The sequence below is a fragment of the Eptatretus burgeri genome, chromosome 8, assembly GCF_056783735.1.
Source record: "Eptatretus burgeri isolate ZD-2024b chromosome 8, Ebu_testis_v1, whole genome shotgun sequence".
NCBI classification, from domain to species: domain Eukaryota; kingdom Metazoa; phylum Chordata; class Myxini; order Myxiniformes; family Myxinidae; genus Eptatretus; species Eptatretus burgeri.
Window position 1 is genome coordinate 28186456 of NC_140968.1, and position 21623 is coordinate 28208078.

Consider the following 21623-nt stretch of genomic DNA (forward strand, 5'->3'; position numbering starts at 1 on the left):
AAGGGTGCAAAATGCCGGCGGAAAAATAATAATGTATAATGCGTAATAATAATAAACAGAAGAAAAACAATAGGGTACCCTGTACTGACAGGGTACCCTAACTAGAACTGCCACTTTATAACTGCTGGCAGTGATGACCGGGTACCCAGTCCGTCCGCCTTTGACACAACTGATACAACATGAGACTTAAATCATAGTCGCAAATTTTCGCTTCCCAAGGTTAAGCGGTTCCAGAGAAAACATTATTTAATATTTTTCTTAAAACCAACATGGCTGCCAAACCCTGGGCACGATCCCATTGAAATTTCAAACCCTCATTCCGCATGACTGTTCCACCATAAAGGTGATGTTTCACATTTATTGATGCAGTAGTTCCAGAGTAAACATTAATTAATATTTTTCCTTCAATCCACTATGGCTGCCAAACGTTGCGTCGTACCTCATAAGGGGGTGAGAACTTTTATTCGTCATGGAGAGGCGGTCATAGTGGTGGAGTTTCGCCTGGATCTGTTCAGTCGTTTCAGAGAAAAAGACGTTTTAAGATATTATTTTTCAATCCAAGATGGCTGACGAACCATGTGACCTATGACATCACAAATTTATATTCTGCTTCCAACTGGGTATTGGAACACGTTTTTGAAGTTTCGTGTTAATCGGTAAAGGTGCGTTTTTCTGTCCAAGATGGCCGCCAAACCATGTGACCTGTGACGTCATAATTTTTACCATGCATGCATACACGATGGTGGATGATAATTGCAAATTTTCGATTCGTTAGGTTAAGCGGCTCCAGAGAAAACATTATTTAATATTTTTCTTAAATCCAACATGGCGGCCAAACCGTGTGACTTATCAATTCGAAATTAACAAACTTATATCGCCTACCTGTCCCGAATATAGTTCTGAAATCTCCCCTTCCTCGGACCAGCACTTCTGGAGAAGAAGATGTTTGAAAGTTTTCGGGTTTTTTCAAGATGGCCGCCAAACCATGTGGCCGATCAAGAAGAAATGAACAAACTTGAGAAAGGACCTCATGGGGAATATATGTGTGAAGTTTCGTCTTAATCTGTCTTGCCCTTCTGGAGAAGAAGATTTTTAAAATTTTTTCATTTTCAATCCAAGATGGCTGCCGAACCTTGTGACCTATGATATCATAAGTTTAAATTCTGCTTTCCATCGTCGACCCGAACAAGTGTGTGAAGTTTCGTGTAAATCGGATAAGGTCTATTTTTCGATGCAAGATGGCCACCAACCATGTGACTTCTGAGGTAAAAAAATTTTTACCATGTATGCAGAGTTGAGGGAGGAAGGCACTTGCAAATTTTCGCTTCGATGGCTTATGAAATTCCAGAGAAAACATTATTTAATATTTTTCTTAAATCCAACATGGCGGCCAAACCATGTGACCTATCACTTCGAAATTAACAAACTTGCATCGCATACATGTCACGAATATAGTTCTGAAATCTCGCCTTCATTGGACCAGTGCTTCTGGAGAAGAAGATGTTTGAATGTTTTAGGGTTTTTTCAAGATGGCAGCCAAACCATGTGACGTATCAACAACAAATTAACAAACTTGAAAGAGGACCTCAGGGGGAATGTGCCTGTAAAGGTTCGCCTCAATCTGCACAGCCGTTCTGGAGAAGAAGATTAAAAAAAAAAACACTAAAAAACAAGATGGCGGCCGAAATACGTCATCGATGATGTCAAGAAAAACATTTTCGTTGGTGATTTTAGGCGTCGATGATGCTCAAAATTTTTCATATTTTTCCTTCACAGCGTTCTACCTGACGAATTTTCACCGGTATATCGCTTCACTTATGACGTCACGAAAAATCACACGTGTTCGGGATAGGGAGCTTAGTAAAATGTATCAAACGAAAATTTTTTCCATTGCACGGTTTCCGAGATACAGATGTCCAAAGTTTATCGCTTTTTTCAAGATGGCGACCGTACCACGTGACCAATGACGTCATAATTATAACGCGATTGTGCTATCAAAAAAGATACATACCATGGTGAAAATTTGCTGTCGATCGGACTTAGTGTCCCAGAGAAAATGATTTTTAAAGCGAAAAAGGGTGCAAAATGCCGGCGGAAAAATAATAATGTATAATGCGTAATAATAATAAACAGAAGAAAAACAATAGGGTACCCTGTGCTGACAGGGTACCCTAACTAGAACTGCCACTTTATAACTGCTGGCAGTGATGACCGGGTACCCAGTCCGTCCGCCTTTGACACAACTGATACAACATGAGACTTAAATCATAGTCGCAAAGTTTCGCATTTATCGGAAAAGCGGTGCCAGAGAAAACATTATTTAATGGTGATACAAACATAGGCCTGCTTCGAGACGGCGTGGAACAGACGAGTTACGAACCGGGCAGCACAAAGCGTTCAATTTCCTTATGACTGGCGAACAGATTCAAATAATTAAATAATTCTGTCTCCCAAACTGCATGACCGATCACGTTAAAAATTTAAACGTTTGTTTCGCATGTCGGCTAAATTACAAATCTGAAGTTTCGTTTATATAGAAGCAGCGGTTCCAGAGTAAACATTAATTAATATTTATCCTTCAATTCAAGATGGCGGCCAAACGATGTGACTTGTGATGTCATAATTTTCACCACATGTGCAAACACGATCGCAGACGATAAGTGCAAATTTTCGCTTCCCAAGGTTAAGCAGTTCCAGAGAAAACATTATTTAATATTTTTCTTAAAACCAACATGGCTGCCAAACCCTGGGCACGTTCCCGTTGAAATTTCAAACCCTCATTCCGCCTGACTGTTCCACCATAAAGGTGATGTTTCACATTTATTGATGCAGTAGTTCCAGAGTAAACATTAATTAATATTTTTCCTTCAATCCACTATGGCTGCCAAACGTTGCGTCGTACCTCATAAGGGGGTGAGAACTTTTATTCGTCATGGAGAGGCGGTCATAGTGGTGGAGTTTCGCCTGGATCTGTTCAGTCGTTTCAGAGAAAAAGACGTTTTAAGATATTATTTTTCAATCCAAGATGGCTGACGAACCATGTGACCTATGACATCACAAATTTATATTCTGCTTCCAACTGGGTATTGGAACACGTTTGTGAAGTTTCGTGTTAATCGGTAAAGGTGCGTTTTTCTGTCCAAGATGGCCGCCAAACCATGTGACCTGTGATGTCATAATTTTTACCATGCGTGCATACACGATGGTGGATGATAATTGCAAATTTTCGATTCGTTAGGTTAAGCGGTTCCAGAGAAAACATTATTTAATATTTTTCTTAAATCCAACATGGCGGCCAAACCGTGTGACTTATCAATTCGAAATTAACAAACTTATATCGCCTACCTGTCCCGAATATAGTTCTGAAATCTCCCCTTCCTTGGACCAGCACTTCTGGAGAAGAAGATGTTTGAAGGTTTTAGGGTTTTTTCAAGATGGCCGCCAAACCATGTGGCCGATCAAGAAGAAATGAACAAACTTGAGAAAGGACCTCATGGGGAATATATGTGTGAAGTTTCGTCTTAATCTGTCTTGCCCTTCTGGAGAAGAAGATTTTTAAAATTTTTTCATTTTCAATCCAAGATGGCTGCCGAACCTTGTGACCTATGATATCATAAGTTTAAATTCTGCTTTCCATCGTCGACCCGAACAAGTGCGTGAATTTCGTGTAAATCGGATAAGGTCTATTTTTCTATCCAAGATGGCCACCAAACCATGTGACTTCTGAGGTAAAAAATTTTTTACCATGTATGCAGAGTTGAGGGAGGAAGGCACTTGCAAATTTTCGCTTCGATGGCTTATGAAATTCCAGAGAAAACATTATTTAATATTTTTCTTAAATCCAACATGGCGGCCAAACCATGTGACCTATCACTTCGAAATTAACAAACTTGCATCGCATACATGTCACGAATATAGTTCTGAAATCTCGCCTTCATTGGACCAGTGCTTCTGGAGAAGAAGATGTTTGAATGTTTTAGGGTTTTTTCAAGATGGCAGCCAAACCATGTGACGTATCAACAACAAATTAACAAACTTGAAAGAGGACCTCAGGGGGAATGTGCCTGTAAAGGTTCGCCTCAATCTGCACAGCCGTTCTGGAGAAGAAGATTAAAAAAAAAAAACACTAAAAAACAAGATGGCGGCCGAAATACGTCATCGATGATGTCAAGAAAAACATTTTCGTTGGTGATTTTAGGCGTAGATGATGCTCAAAATTTTTCATATTTTTCCTTCACAGCGTTCTACCTGACGAATTTTCACCGGTATATCGCTTCACTTATGACGTCACGAAAAATCACACGTGTTCGGGATAGGGAGCTTAGTAAAATGTATCAAACGAAAATTTTTTCCATTGCACGGTTTCCGAGATACAGATGTCCAAAGTTTATCGCTTTTTTCAAGATGGCGACCGTACCACGTGACCAATGACGTCATAATTATAACGCGATTGTGCTATCAAAAAAGAGACATACCATGGTGAAAATTTGCTGTCGATCGGACTTAGTGTCCCAGAGAAAATGATTTTTAAAGCGAAAAAGGGTGCAAAATGCCGGCGGAAAAATAATAATGTATAATGCGTAATAATAATAAACAGAAGAAAAACAATAGGGTACCCTGTGCTGACAGGGTACCCTAACTAGAACTGCCACTTTATAACTGCTGGCAGTGATGACCGGGTACCCAGTCCGTCCGCCTTTGACACAACTGATACAACATGAGACTTAAATCATTGTCGCAAAGTTTCGCATTTATCGGAAAAGCGGTGCCAGAGAAAACATTATTTAATGGTGATACAAACATAGGCCTGCTTCGAGACGGCGTGGAACAGACGAGTTACGAACCGGGCAACACAAAGCGTTCAATTTCCTTATGACTGGCGAACAGATTCAAATAATTAAATAATTCTGTCTCCCAAACTGCATGACCGATCACGTTAAAAATTTAAACGTTTGTTTCGCATGTCGGCTAAATTACAAATGTGAAGTTTCGTATATATAGAAGCAGCGGTTCCAGAGTAAACATTAATTAATATTTATCCTTCAATTCAAGATGGCGGCCAAACGATGTGACTTGTGATGTCATAATTTTCACCACATGTGCAAACACGATCGCAGACGATAAGTGCAAATTTTCGCTTCCCAAGGTTAAGCAGTTCCAGAGAAAACATTATTTAATATTTTTCTTAAAACCAACATGGCTGCCAAACCCTGGGCACGTTCCCGTTGAAATTTCAAACCCTCATTCCGCCTGACTGTTCCACCATAAAGGTGATGTTTCACATTTATTGATGCAGTAGTTCCAGAGTAAACATTAATTAATATTTTTCCTTCAATCCACTATGGCTGCCAAACGTTGCGTCGTACCTCATAAGGGGGTGAGAACTTTTATTCGTCATGGAGAGGCGGTCATAGTGGTGGAGTTTCGCCTGGATCTGTTCAGTCGTTTCAGAGAAAAAGACGTTTTAAGATATTATTTTTCAATCCAAGATGGCTGACGAACCATGTGACCTATGACATCACAAATTTATATTCTGCTTCCAACTGGGTATTGGAACACGTTTGTGAAGTTTCGTGTTAATCGGTAAAGGTGCGTTTTTCTGTCCAAGATGGCCGCCAAACCATGTGACCTGTGACGTCATAATTTTTACCATGCGTGCATACACGATGGTGGATGATAATTGCAAATTTTCGATTCGTTAGGTTAAGCGGTTCCAGAGAAAACATTATTTAATATTTTTCTTAAATCCAACATGGCGGGCAAACCGTGTGACTTATCAATTCGAAATTAACAAACTTATATCGCCTACCTGTCCCGAATATAGTTCTGAAATCTCCCCTTCCTCGGTCCAGCACTTCTGGAGAAGAAGATGTTTGAAGGTTTTAGGGTTTTTTCAAGATGGCCGCCAAACCATGTGGCCGATCAAGAAGAAATGAACAAACTTGAGAAAGGACCTCATGGGGAATATATGAGTGAAGTTTCGTCTTAATCTGTCTTGCCCTTCTGGAGAAGAAGATTTTTAAAATTTATTCATTTTCAATCCAAGATGGCTGCCTAACCTTGTGACCTATGATATCATAAGTTTAAATTCTGCTTTCCATCGTCGACCCGAACAAGTGTGTGAAGTTTCGTGTAAATCGGATAAGGTCTATTTTTCTATCCAAGATGGCCACCAAACCATGTGACTTCTGAGGTAAAAAATTTTTTTACCATGTATGCAGAGTTGAGGGAGGAAGGCACTTGCAAATTTTCGCTTCGATGGCTTATGAAATTCCAGAGAAAACATTATTTAATATTTTTCTTAAATCCAACATGGCGGCCAAACCATGTGACCTATCACTTCGAAATTAACAAACTTGCATCGCATACATGTCACGAATATAGTTCTGAAATCTCGCCTTCATTGGACCAGTGCTTCTGGAGAAGAAGATGTTTGAATGTTTTAGGGTTTTTTCAAGATGGCAGCCAAACCATGTGACGTATCAACAACAAATTAACAAACTTGAAAGAGGACCTCAGGGGGAATGTGCCTGTAAAGGTTCGCCTGAATCTGCACAGCCGTTCTGGAGAAGAAGATTAAAAAAAAAAAAACAATAAAAAACAAGATGGCGGCCGAAATACGTCATCGATGATGTCAAGAAAAACATTTTCGTTGGTGATTTTAGGCGTAGATGATGCTCAAAATTTTTCATATTTTCCTATACAGCGTTCTACCTGACGAATTTTCACCGGTATATCGCTTCACTTATGACGTCACGAAAAATCACACGTGTTCGGGATAGGGAGCTTAGTAAAATATATCAAACGAAAATTTTTTCCATTGCACGGTTTCCGAGATACAGATGTCCAAAATTTATCGCTTTTTTCAAGATGGCGACCGTACCACGTGACCAATGACGTCATAATTATAACGTGATTGTGCTATCAAAAAAGATACATACTATGGTGAAAATTTCCTGTCGATCGGACTTAGTGTCCCAGAGAAAATGATTTTTAAAGCGAAAAAGGGTGCAAAATGCCGGCGGAAAAATAATAATGTATAATGCGTAATAATAATAAACAGAAGAAAAACAATAGGGTACCCTGTACTGACAGGGTACCCTAACTAGAACTGCCACTTTATAACTGCTGGCAGTGATGACCGGGTACCCAGTCCGTCCGCCTTTGACACAACTGATACAACATGAGACTTAAATCATAGTCGCAAAGTTTCGCATTTATCGGAAAAGCGGTGCCAGAGAAAACATTATTTAATGGTGATACAAACATAGGCCTGCTTCGAGACAGCGTGGAACAGACGAGTTACGAACCGGGCAGCACAAAGCGTTCAATTTCCTTATGACTGACGAACAGATTCAAATAATTAAATAATTCGGTCTCCCAAACTGCATGACCGATCACGTTAAAAATTTAAACGTTTGTTTCACATGTCGGCTAAATTACAAATGTGAAGTTTCATATATATAGAAGCAGCGGTTGCAGAGTAAACATTAATTAATATTTATCCTTCAATTCAAGATGGCGGCCAAACGATGTGACTTGTGATGTCATAATTTTCACCACATGTGCAAACACGATCGCAGACGATAAGTGCAAATTTTCGCTTCCCAAGGTTAAGCAGTTCCAGAGAAAACATTATTTAATATTTTTCTTAAAACCAACATGGCTGCCAAACCCTGGGCACGATCCCGTTGAAATTTCAAACCCTCATTCCGCATGACTGTTCCACCATAAAGGTGATGTTTCACATTTATTGATGCAGTAGTTCCAGAGTAAACATTAATTAATATTTTTCCTTCAATCCACTATGGCTGCCAAACGTTGCGTCGTACCTCATAAGGGGGTGAGCACTTTTATTCGTCATGGAGAGGCGGTCATAGTGGTGGAGTTTCGCCTGGATCTGTTCAGTCGTTTCAGAGAAAAAGACGTTTTAAGATATTATTTTTCAATCCAAGATGGCTGACGAACCATGTGACCTATGACATCACAAATTTACATTCTGCTTCCAACTGGGTATTGGAACACGTTTGTGAAGTTTCGTGTTAATCGGTAAAGGTGCGTTTTTCTGTCCAAGATGGCCGCCAAACCATGTGACCTGTGACGTCATAATTTTTACCATGCGTGCATACACGATGGTGGATGATAATTGCAAATTTTCGATTCGTTAGGTTAAGCGGTTCCAGAGAAAACATTATTTAATATTTTTCTTAAATCCAACATGGCGGCCAAACCGTGTGACTTATCAATTCGAAATTAACAAACTTATATCGCCTACCTGTCCCGAATATAGTTCTGAAATCTCCCCTTCCTCGGACCAGCACTTCTGGAGAAGAAGATGTTTGAAGGTTTTAGGGTTTTTTCAAGATGGCCGCCAAACCATGTGGCCGATCAAGAAGAAATGAACAAACTTGAGAAAGGACCTCATGGGGAATATATGTGTGAAGTTTCGTCTTAATCTGTCTTGCCCTTCTGGAGAAGAAGATTTTTAAAATTTATTCATTTTCAATCCAAGATGGCTGCCGAACCTTGTGACCTATGATATCATAAGTTTAAATTCTGCTTTCCATCGTCGACCCGAACAAGTGTGTGAAGTTTCGTGTAAATCGGATAAGGTCTATTTTTCTATCCAAGATGGCCACCAAACCATGTGACTTCTGAGGTAAAAATTTTTTTACCATGTATGCAGAGTTGAGGGAGGAAGGCACTTGCAAATTTTCGCTTCGATGGCTTATGAAATTCCAGAGAAAACATTATTTAATATTTTTCTTAAATCCAACATGGCGGCCAAACCATGTGACCTATCACTTCGAAATTAACAAACTTGCATCGCATACATGTCACGAATATAGTTCTGAAATCTCGCCTTCATTGGACCAGCGCTTCTGGAGAAGATGTTTGAATGTTTTAGGGTTTTTTCAAGATGGCAGCCAAACCATGTGACGTATCAACAACAAATTAACAAACTTGAAAGAGGACCTCAGGGGGAATGTGCCTGTAAAGGTTCGCCTCAATCTGCACAGCCGTCCTGGAGAAGAAGATTAAAAAAAAAAAACACTAAAAAACAATATGGCGGCCGAAATACGTCATCGATGATGTCAAGAAAAACATTTTCGTTGGTGATTTTAGGCGTAGATGATGCTCAAAATTTTTCATATTTTTCCTATACAGCGTTCTACTTGACGAATTTTCACCGGTATATCGCTTCACCTATGACGTCACGAAAAATCACACGTGTTCCCGATAGGGAGCTTAGTAAAATGTATCAAACGAAAAATTTTTCCATTGCACGGTTTCCGAGATACAGATGTCCAAAGTTTATCGCTTTTTTCAAGATGGCGACCGTACCACGTGACCAATGACGTCATAATTATAACGTGATTGTGCTATCAAAAAAGATACATACTATGGTGAAAATTTCCTGTCGATCGGACTTAGTGTCCCAGAGAAAGTGATTTTTAAAGCGAAAAAAGGTGCAAAATGCCGGTGGAAAAATAATAATGTATAATGCGTAATAATAATAAACAGAAGAAAAACAATAGGGTACCCTGTACTGACAGGGTACCCTAATAAAGTCCTGATGACGTGTTCTGGAACTTCTGTCACCTCTCCAGTCTCCACTCCAGCAATAAGAACATTGTTTATAGCACATTACATTTCATGCCAACTCTCACTCGAATCTGCACAAAAGTGAATCAATAAGAATTGTTGGTCTTTCATTATCATAGACCCAGATGGTGGAGCACTCCACTGATTAGCACCATGCGTCAGCTGTTACCATAGAGATAGCAACATGCTTAAAAAGATGAGCAAGACCATCCTTCATGGAGGGTTTTGATGGACGCCAAACTAGTATCAGCCATTTCCAACAAAGAGGTTTATAAACCTTCCCGTTATGCGGGAACACCGTCAGAAATGAGGGAAAAATATCCAAAGTAGATCAGAAATCCTTGGAGCTAATGACCATAGATGTCCTCTACCTGTATCAATTAGTAATGAAATCAGTAACCTGGTGAACGTGTAAGTGGCAAATGTTTCAAACAAATTAATGAATTAATTTATTGATTGAGAAGTAAATGACACAACATTTAGGAGTACCTGAAGGGCTGGAAGTAGGCTGAGGGACGGCAGCGTGCTCAAGTTGTTATTGGAAAGGTCAAGTGTCCTCAGGCGTTTCAGAGAAGCAAAAGAGTTGGGACTCACATTCACCAACTCTGTTCCGCCAAGCTTTAACTCTCTGAGGAAACGCAACTTCTTAAAATCAACATTGGAGATGTTGTGGATATGGTTGGAGCCCAGATTGAGAATACTGAGCTTCAAGATGTTGATTGCGTTTGACGGAACGCTTGTAAGACTGTTCCCCTGCAGGTAAAGACGTCGCAGCTTTGACGGTGCTCGGAAGGCATTCTCGGAGATCTGTGAAATACGGTTGCGATTCAGGTAAAGCCAGCGCAATCGAGAAAGCCCCTGGAACATGTTGTCATGCAGGTTTGTGAGAAGATTGTCTCGAAGATGAAGTCCAGCTAGGTTCTTCAAAGGTAAAAAGGTTCCTATGACGGAAGGTTGGATAAAAGAGGAAGGGAAGAGATGTTAAATGGAAAGGAGAAAGAGGACACTCAAACTCCTTGGTAAAACAGAAAGTTTAGTTAATAGTAAACTCAATCACAGTATCATTTGTCCTGGAGGAAACAGGAGATTTTTTTTTTACATTCAAAACCACCGTGGTGCCAGTTCAACCTCACCATGATTACCAAGTGAGGGATGACAAGAGAGTTTGGACAGGAACTCGTAATTTCGTTCAGGGTGCCGGCAATAACCTAGCTAATCGTCTTGAAAGACATGGCCCTGGGACCTTTAACGTCCATCGACTACTGCTGCGAGAAGCTAGAAGGGAAACCCAGCTTGACGTCCTTTTGAAGGACGGCACACGCAGCGATGCCTCGGCCTGCATGTGAAACATGAGGACGACAGTTTATAGCTGGGTCGGGATTCAAACCCAGGCTAAAGACAGTTCCGAGGTGAGTGTGCGTACTAACGGGCCATCCTGCCAGTCTTTTTCATGATTGAACTCTGTCATTTTACAGCATCCATTATCTAACACATCCATACCAGGGCTAATGTTGGCAATGCGGTTGTTGTCAAGATCTAGAAAGGAAAGATGTTCCATTCCATCAAAGATGCCATCTCGCAGGTTCCCCAAACTCAAGTTGTTCATGTAGAGGTAGAGTAAACTTTCAAGCCCTTGGAAGGCAGCTGCCTGGAAGTTTGTATGGCCGCATCCCCTGAGGTGCAAAGATGTCATGTTCTTTTGGTGTTCCAATGCCAGCGCTGGGTGACTCCACAGTAGGTTCTGGTTCGGTTGAAGCAGCTGAGTACCAGGAAGTGGAACCTTTGATTGGATGGGGCACGTGATCCTTAGCTGATCGGTATAGAAGAGGCAGTTCGCGAGACAGGGAGTGTCGACCATGGTCCCCGATGAGGTGGCAGAAACAGCAACGGCTGTTGGGGGTGAGGCTTGCGATGAGGAGGCACGTCGTTCGCTGATGGAGGCCAAAATCATGAGAATCAGTCGTAGGGAGGGCATGGCAAGCTGCAAAGACAAGTGAACGAAGGCTGAGCCCATTCATCATTGATCATGTAACAGTTGGCATTGCCGTATGGAAGAAAACACCGGAGCTCATGTGCTATTACAGACATAAATCATGCATCGTTCACCTTATTTTAGGCCTGTCGGGTTGCTCTGACACTGCAATTTATCTTCAAAAGGAGGAAAAGAGCATTTTATGGCAAACGGGTTACTTAGAAGCAAAAAGCATGGACACGTTTCTTACCATTTGCACACTCCGCCACGGTGTCGCACGACTGCTGCTCCGATGTCCTGCAGCCTCATGGAGATGCAGACGTTGTCTTGCGTTGGATCCCCTCGCCTGTTTGTGGCAGGAAGGTCACTTTTGATTTCCTGCCATTGTCCTGTGGGATCATGTGTTGAACTGTGCTGACTTTGCCTTCGGGATTAGAACAAACAACTTCATTGTCATTCTTGCAGGGACTGGTTGAACTATCATAACACACGACACATTCTAAAACAGGGAGTGGGGGGTGAAAGATGGAGGAAAGCAGAGAGAGGTTTGAAAAGGATGGAGGTAACGGAGATGAAGTACATATATATATATATATATATATATATATATATATATATATATATATATTTATTTATATATATGTCAGACATACACACAAGGTGTGGGGCGGAGAGACGTCCACCTGAACTGGAATTCAAACTCATGATTCAGGCTTATTATGACAAATGGTTTCAGAAATCCGTTTGAAGAATCTGCTCATGATGGTTTTTGAAAGTGTTGCCTTTTCTCACCTTTTGCAAGTGATAATTTAAACAAGTAACTAATCTGCTTTATATTACTCCACTAAGTAATCACGTGAGGTACGGATGTTCACCTCCAAGTGGTCTAGCTTGTTGGCTTAGTGATTAAGAGTGGCTGGCTTGGGATCTTAGCTTCGTGGTTAGGGTCATGAGTTTGAGCCCCGTTGGCTGCTCAATAAGCACCAGGTGGGGTTGAATCAGCCTGCCATCCTTCTGAGGTCGATAAAATGAGTCCCATTGTGCTGGTAAAGGGGCACTGCATCAGGAGTATAACAAAATGACAGCTACAATACGCAAGAAGAAGCTGTCTCGTCTGGGTTTGAATCCCAACCCAGCTATAAACTGTCATCCCAGTGTTTCATGGGCAGGGTGATTAATCGATGTGTGCCGTCCCTTGGATGGATGTTAAACTGGACCTCTCGTCTACTCACATTAATTGGTGGACTTTAAACATCTCCATGGTGTCCTTCACGAAGAGTGAAGGGCAAACACCATGAACAAATTACAAATGACTGCCCTGACCACTTACTCGAACGTCAGACCAGGCAGCTGGTTCGTGAAAGACTTGGGCCAAGATTGCCCCTGGCCAACCCCCCAAGTGGGAATAATAGTGGCCGTTAAAGAAGAAAAAGAACAAGGCCATTTGTTTTTGCTTATGGAAGCTGTCATTTTGTTGGGGCGCAATTATGCTACTGATGCTGAGCCCCAAAACCAGTACGCTGGTACTCATTTCACCAGCCTCACAAGGAATGACAAACGACAGGCTGAGTCAACCCCACCTCAAGTTAATTCAGTGGAAAATAGGGCTCAAACTCAGGACCTTAAGATCCCAAGCCAACCACCCTTCCCATGAAGCTAACACCAGGCTTCAGCCTATATTGTATGAAGGTGACGTCAAACATTCTGCCATTTTTCGTACGTATTGTTACGTCTGAGGGGGGGTATGCATTCAAAGGGTAATTAGGATGTTTAATTAGGTATGTCATGCTGTTCGAGTTTACCAGGATCTCGATGTAAGAAGTAGCAATTCAGTGGTGATAAGTTGTCTAGTAAATGTCCATTTCTTCAAGGGGGAAATGATAATAGTCACGTAATTAGATAGGGAGATGGGATAGGGTAAGTGTGTCTGCGTAAACCCTGTTAGTATTCCCTGGAGGCTTGCCGTGACGTCACAGGACAGTGCTGCGGATGGCTCCGCCCCGTCATCACGATTGGCCGAAGGCGACGGCGGAGGGCCAATAAAACGGCTCGATTGGAAGTGACGAGGACTCGAGGATAAAAAGGTTCTGTTCGGGGGGAAAAGGGGGGGGAGGAAGAAGATCGGTAAAGAAAAACCGTTTTGGTGGAGGCTGTTGTGCTGGGAGCGTGCTGTTTTGTTGCGCTGATTCGATCCTGGATTCATCGTGTCTCGTGGCCTTGCTGTGCCTCGTGCCTCACCTCGGTTGGCTCTGGGGTTCTGCTGGCTCGGAGCACGGGGTCGAACGGCGGGCGGACCTGCCTCCCTCTCCTGCTCGCAACTTGGCGCCAGAACTGGCTCCCTAGCGTCTGTGAGAGGACTTGCGCCGACACCAGGAGGTCGACAGCACCACGGTGTCTCCTGCCCCTGACGAGCGTAACGCCAGCTCGTCTGACGCCAATCCAGGGACTGTTGCGTCCACACCACGGGCCAGCCTGACCACCAGGACCAGCTACGTTTTTTGTGTGTGTGTGTGTGTGTGTGTGTGTGTGTGTGTGTGTGTGTGTGTGTGTGTGTGTGTGTGTGTGTGTGTGTGTGTGTGTGTGTGTGTGTGTGTGTGTGTGTGTGTGTGTGAGTGTGTGTACCTGGCGCCTTAGAGGGTTTGAGATTTGTATATCCATTGGAATTGTTGGTGTTTTCCCCACGCCCGAACCCACACCACCATCCCGTCGAATCGCCCTGGATCCCTCCTCTTGCCGAGTCTTATTATTTCTCGTTAGAGAAATAAACACTATTAACTCAGTGAAAAGTGACTCGTGCTACCTTCCTCATCCCGTTTGCGGTAGAGCGATTAAAACCGCCATCTTTGGGTTATAAATAAATAAACCGCCTCCATCGTTTCGGCTCATTCTACGTTGGCAGGACTGTTCAAGTCCCGTGGACGTCACATTGGTGTCAGGGTGTTGGATGTTCGAACCCCTCTAAATTATATTTGCTATCGGGAGAATATACCAGGATTAAAATCTCGCCACGAATTGGAATATAAAATTACTACAGAAAAGCGCGCGAGCGCGGGAAAATTTTGGCGGGAGTTTTCAAATTAAATTTAATTGGCGGCAAACGGGACTTCTGCACCATGGCGGATGTGCAGATGTTTGAGGAGGAAGGCCACGTGTCTGGCAGCGAGTCGGGGGAAGAAGGGAGAGACGGGGGTAGGGTTGGAACCTCCCCCATTCCGAGCGTGGACCGTGCTTCATCGCCCGTAACGGAGCCGGCAGCGCCGGAAACCGGCACGATGACCATCTGGACAATGTTGGAACGTTTAATGAGTGCAATTACAGCACAGGGGGCAAACATGACAGATCAATTGGGGGTAATGGGGCAACAGTTGGGTGCACGGATTGATTTAATGAGGGATGAATTGGGGGAAAAGATGGAGAAAATGAAAACTGAGATGCAGGAGTGTGTGGATGTTCAATTGGGGGAAATACAAAGTAAATTCGAGGATAGATTGGAGGAAACAAAGGTAGAAATTACATTGGAGGGGGAAAATATACGGAAAAAATTAGTAGATAAAATTGATGCAACGAACATTCGCGTTGATAAAGTGGATGAAAGCCTGGAACGTCATCGTGCCTGTGTGGATGCTCGTATGCAGCTGCAAGTTGAAGAGTGGGGAGAGCTGAGGAAGCAAGGGATGAATTTGGCGGAGGAGGTAAAAGGATTGGAGGCTCGTTTGGACGAACAAGATAAAATTATGAGCCAAGATGAAGTCTTGGATGAAGGCCTGGTAGAGCCGTCTTTTGTAAGTAGAGTGTCCGGGTTGGTTGAGGAGCAGCTACAAACTCGCGACGGAGCCTTGGAGGAGGTTGTGCGGGCCCAGAAGATCCTGCGGGAAGTGGTGAAGCGGTCCATTCAACGTTTGGAACAGGAGTCAAAATTGACCCATGAGACCCTCACCACAAAACATCTTTGGCCACAGTGGGCTCCGAAATTGGATACGCAGCCACAAGGGTGTTTGATCCCTGGGCTGGATTCGGACAAAGGAGAAACTGGGAAGCGGGCCACCGGAAAAGTGATCCCCCTGGTAAATTTTGACGGGTCAGGGAGCGTTGAAGCTTTTCTGACGCAATTTGAGTGTATTTCCCGACTAAACGGGTGGAATGAGCGGGAACGTACAGGGAATTTGGTGGCAACGTTGCGGGGACCAGCCGCAGATGTGTTAAATGTGATCGCGGAGGGGATGTTGACCAGCTCCCACATTTGCGAGGCGTTCAGCCGTCGGTTTGGGTTCGCAGCAAACTGTGATCTGGTGCGGGCCCAGCTCCAGCACTGCAGATTAAAGCCGGGTGAGACAGTGCAGGAGCTGGCACAGGACATTTACCAATCAGTCAGGATTGCGTATCGGGACCTTACAGTGGAGGCATGGGACAGACTGGCACTAGACAAATTTTTAGCTGCTCTTCCAGACCCTGAGGTCCGAGCGCTAGTGGAGCTACAGGATCCACCCACCGTGCACCGAGCGGCGGAGTGCGCTGCCAGGCTGGCCTCGTGGAGTCGGCCGGGTTTGGTGCCCGAGAGGCCATCGGTGACGATCCGACAGGCGGAGATTCGGGATCAGGGAGGGGGGCTGGGAGAAATTGGCATTACCCAAATGCTTCAGGAGATGAATCCTCTTGCTGAACCGCCAGGTCTATCTGAGGTGCCCTTTCATAGGTCGAGTCCGGAAATCACTGTCGGGGGTCGGGGAGACTAGATCGGGCTGAGCATTTCGGTCCATGTTCGGCTGGTGAGATTGTGGCGAAGTGCCTCCTTTGGTGAAAATAGTGAATTGTGGGAAAATTGGCATGGGTTTGTAAGTTCTGCTGGGTTTTAGAGTGACAATAGGGACAGTGGGTAATTGGTAACAAAGCGGGCACGAGTGGCTGTCCAATGGCTGGTGCGTGGATCGGGTGAGGAAAAGTGCTGTGTGAGTTGTTTCAAGTTAAGAAGTGAAATGTATGGTGCACACATTGATTTTTTATTGGACATGGTGTGGTAACAGGGAAGGTCATGGTCGGTGAAGTGTTAGAAATGCAGGTGTCACATGTAAGGCCGATGGGGTGGGGGAGTCATGTGGGTTTTGTGGGTGGGGATGATGTGCTTGTCCACAGGGATTGCTGAAGCTCACGGTGAGCGGGAATTGCGACCCCCTTCAAGGAGATTCACCCCTGGTGGCTAACGGTGACAGTGTCTGGAGGCAACTGGGAGAGGGTCTGGTTGGGCGACCAAGGCGGGTAGGACCTTGGCGACCCAGGAAGGCCAGAGGAGCCAGTGAGACCCCTTCCAGTGTGTTGTACGGGGTGAGAGCTGATGGCTACCAGGGGGGTGGGAATCAAAGGGAGCGGGGGCGGAGAAATGTCCGGGTTGGACTAAAGCTTACCTGTGGGCACGGTTGTACCTGAGATGCCCCCATTATCTTGTGGTAACCCACCCCACGGCCATGACGGGATTCAGCCTGCATCATTAAAATGGGGACCATGACCTAGAAATGTGATGATGACCATGGTGTGAGTGTTGTGAAGATGTGTGAGTCCCACTCGATCGCGCACAACTTGACATGTGCAGCAAGGGCATGATGTCCGCATAATTTTGGGGTGAGCAAATTTGAAAATTGGCTCCCCAGGTTAGGCTGGGTCTATTAGCATCCACTGGGGGACGCGGTCAAGTGTAAATATCCCGTGAATAGTGTCGTTAAGGCTTAGAGTAGGAATGTAAAGTATAAGTGTTGTGTTTTTGTGGAACCTTTTGTTTCCCCTCCCCAGATCACTGGAAGAGTGTTGGGCAAGAGCGATGATCCAGAAGATGGAGTGCAACTTCGCTCAGTGCTATCATGTGATAAAAAAATAAAAAAATGAATGATTGTTTAGGCGAGGATAAGGCTTAAGGGGGTAGTACATTAAGCAGGATAGGTAAGTTAGCTGCGGCCCGCTGCCAATTGCCCCTCCTACTTTATTTCGTTAGGTTAATTAGGTGTGAGTCAGTAAGTGTTAAGGCTGGTATGGTAGCACCTGTGATATACCTTGCAGGAGCTGCGGTACCAGAGGAGGGGGCAGTGTTACGTCTGAGGGGGGGTATGCATTCAAAGGGTAATTAGGATGTTTAATTAGGTATGCCATGCTGTTCAAGTTTACCAGGATCTCGATGTAATAAGTAGCAATTCAGTGGTGATAAGTTGTCTAGTAAATGTCCATTTCTTCAAGGGGGAAATGATAATTGTCACGTAATTAGATAGGGAGATGGGATAGGGTAAGTGTGTCTGCGTAAACCCTGTTAGTATTCCCTGGAGGCTTGCCGTGACGTCACAGGACAGTGCTGCGGATGGCTCCGCCCCGTCATCACGATTGGCCGAAGGCGACGGCGGAGGGCCAATAAAACGGCTCGATTGGAAGTGACGAGGACTCGAGGATAAAAAGGTTCTGTTCGGGGGAAAAGGGGGGGGGAGGAAGAAGATCGGTAAAGAAAAACCGTTTTGGTGGAGGCTGTTGTGCTGGGAGTGTGCTGTTTTATTGCGCTGATTCGATCCTGGATTCATCGTGTCTCGTGGCCTTGCTGTGCCTCGTGCCTCACCTCGGTTGGCTCTGGGGTTCTGCTGGCTCGGAGTACGGGGTCGAACGGCGGGCGGACCTGCCTCCCTCTCCTGCTCGCAACTTGGCGCCAGAACTGGCTCCCTGGCGGCTGTGAGCGGACTTGCGCCGACACCAGGAGGTCGACAGCACCACGGTGTCTCCTGCCCCTGACGAGTGCAACGCCAGCTCGTCCGACGCCAATCCAGGGACTGTTGCGTCCACACCACGGGCCAGCCTGACCACCAGGACCAGCTACGTTTTGTGTGTGTGTGTACCTGGCGCCTTAGAGGGTTTGAGATTTGTATATCCATTGGAATTGTTGGTGTTTTCCCCACGCCCGAACCCACACCACCATCCCGTCGAATCACCCTGGATCCCTCCTCTTGCCGAGTCTTATTATTTCTCGTTAGAGAAATAAACACTATTAACTCAGTGAAAAGCGACTCGTGCCACCTTCCTCGTCCCGTTTGCGGTAGAGCGATTAAAACCGCCATCTTTGGGTTATAAAAAATAAACCGCCTCCATCGTTTCGGCTTATTCTATGTTGGCGGGACTGTTCAAGTCCTGTGGACGTCACAGTATTATGTTGCTAAGGTGAATCCATCTCTCCATGCACCACTCAACATGTTCCCAGTACAATCCCCTTTTCTTCCCTTTCCAATATCCCACCCACTTCCCAACCTTCCTTTTCCTTCCCACAGTGATGCAAGCCTAATGGAGGAGATTGTTACATTCAGGACGAGATTAGGAAACATTCTGATGCTTTGAAATGAATTACGAAGACGTTCGGTGTAACATTATTGGAGCCTGGCAGGGGTTCAGGTGGGAACATTATCAAGCCAATCCATTTTCCCCCTTACCTTACCCTCTTCTCTTTCCCTCTATGTCTTCAGCCCTCGGAAAACGGTCAACGTGCACACGATCATGAAAAGGAAATCGTGTTTGAAAAAAACATTTTTTTTTTTGGAATTTTTATCATTCAATGTCAGAAAAAAGTTCCAGATTGTGGGGCAGAGGAAGTATGAGGTAAGAATCCTAATTTCACAAAATCATTTCAATTCACATCCGGCAGCTCCACATGAATATAGATGTTGGTAATCTCTCGTCGAGTCTTATTGCTTTCCTGGAAGTTTGCTCTTAGTCCTTGTGACCGATGCAAGGACACGATTTTATCCACAAGTGTTATGCTTGGCACAGATATGGAAGGAGCGGACATTACGATTTCTCCTTACATATCTCATTTGATCAATAACTCATTTGTTCTTCCTCTCCAGGTAAACCTTTTCTCTCCTTCTCTCCCTTTCTCTCCTTCTCTCCCTCTCTCTCTCATCATGTTTTATGGAGAAACATGATTTGCAGCCACCCCGGTGTACGAATCACACGTCACATGTTGATGTAACATCCAGTGGTAGTAGTAGTAGTCGTAGTAGTGATAGTGGTAGTAGTAGTTCATGAACATGGTCTGTGTATAACTTTGGATAATTTCCATCGCACACAACGGACAAGATTATAAGGCTTTTGTTTTCCCCGTCAGGAGACGAGACCAAGGTGTTTTTCCCAATAACAAACAGGCCGTTGGCAGCGAGTGCTGACCTGTGCTAAAGTGCATGTCATTCATCTCCACTGAGCAAAACACCGCACAACAGCAGGCACGGAGGAAACGACGTGAGATATTCAGATTTTTCAAGGCCATCGATTTATTACGTACGCAGCAAAATTAGCACCCACACCTCTTCTCCCCCTATTCATTCACAACATTTCTCCACCCCCCCCCCCATTATTTCTATTCCCTCCTTTCTCTGCCATTTCTGACTGTGAGTTCGCAATCAATTGATGGTCCCTGACGAGAGACTTGTGCTCCCCAAAAAATCCCCCAAATGAAAGACAAATTAAATCAATAATATTTTCCATCTTCGAGCTTCCTGATTGATTGCTTTGCATATCGTGGGAATAAACCCAAGCACCTTCATCGAGGTCATGATGCCTTGTGCTAATCAATGAGGATCGATTTGTTGAACGGCGTCACCTTTACAACAATGTACCATCTACATACTACTTTGTCCTTGTATAAATATGGAGAAGATGGAAGGTTTTTTTTTGGTTTTTTTTTTTTTGGAACTTCCCTGCAGATAGATTCACGTTTTGTTTCAATCTCGACTTTAAACCATGCCCTCAGATGCTTAAACCATGCCCCTAAACCATGCCAATCTCTATTTTAAACCATACCCTCAGATCCTTAAACCATGCCAATCTCTACTTTAAACCATGCCCTCAGATCCTTAAACCATGCTACTCTATTTTAAACCATACCCTCAGATCCTTAAACCATGCCAATCTCTACTTTAAACCATGCCCTCAGATCCTTAAACCATGCCAATCTCTATTTTAAACCATGCCCTCAGATCCTTAAACCATGCCAATCTCTACTTTAAACCATGCCCTCAGATCCTTAAACCATGCCAATCTCTATTTTAAACTATACCCTCAGATCCTTAAACCATGCCAATCTCTACTCTAAACCATGCCCTCAGATCCTTAAACTATGCCAATCTCTACTTTAAACTATACCCTCAGATCCTTAAACCATGCCAATCTCTACTCTAAACCATGCCCTCAGATCCTTAAACTATGCCAATCTCTACTTTAAATCATGCCCTCAGATCCTTAAACCATGCCCTTAAACCATGCTACTCTATTTTAAACCATACCCTCAGATCCTTAAACCATGCCAATCTCGACTTTAAAGCATGCCCTCAGATCCGTAAACCATGCCCTTAAACCATGCCAATCTCTACTTTAAACCATGCCCTTAAACCATGCCAATCTCTATTTAAACCATGCCCTCAGATTCTTAAACCATACCAATCTCTACTTTAAACCATACCCTCAGATCCTTAAACCATACCCTCAGATCCTTAAACCATGCCAATCTCTATTTTAAACCATGCCCTCAGATCCAAAAACCATGCCAATCTCTACTTTAAACCATGCCCTCAGATCCTTAAACCATGCCAATCTCTACTTTAAACCATGCCCTCAGATCCTTAAACCATGCCAATCTCTACTTTAAACCATGCCCTCAAATCCTTAAACCATGCCAATCTGTATTTTAAACCATGCCCTCAGATCCTTAAACCATGCCAATCTCTACTTTAAACCATGCCCTCAGATCCTTAAACCATGCCAATCTCTACTTTAAACCATGCCCTCAGATCCTTAAACCATGCCAATCTGTATTTTAAACCATGCCCTCAGATCCTTAAACCATGCCAATCTCTACTTTAAACCATGCCCTCAGATCCTTAAACCATGCCAATCTGTATTTTAAACCATGCCCTCAGATCCTTAAACCATGTCAATCTCTACTTTAAACCATGCCCTCAGATCCTTAAACCATGCCAATCTCTACTTTAAACCATGCCCTCAGATCCTTAAACCATGCCAATCTCTACTTTAAACC

The 21623-nt window shown here is 43.9% G+C and overlaps 1 protein-coding gene across 2 annotated transcripts in view; it reads right to left on the reverse strand.

Moving 5' to 3' along the window:
• Nucleotides 1–11965, reverse strand: part of LOC147021399 (uncharacterized) — a 71585-nt gene extending 59620 nt beyond the window's left edge. The window contains exons 1-3 of one of the 2 annotated variants that reach the window (XM_085891317.1): nt 11829–11965; nt 11107–11587; nt 10096–10547 (exon numbers count right to left, since the gene is read on the reverse strand). In XM_085891317.1, coding sequence (XP_085747443.1) covers nt 10096–10547; nt 11107–11587; nt 11829–11831 — 936 coding nt within the window. In that variant the 5' untranslated portion in view covers nt 11832–11965. The other variant, XM_085891318.1, reaches the window with a different exon arrangement.
• Nucleotides 11966–21623: the final 9658 nt, after the last annotated feature.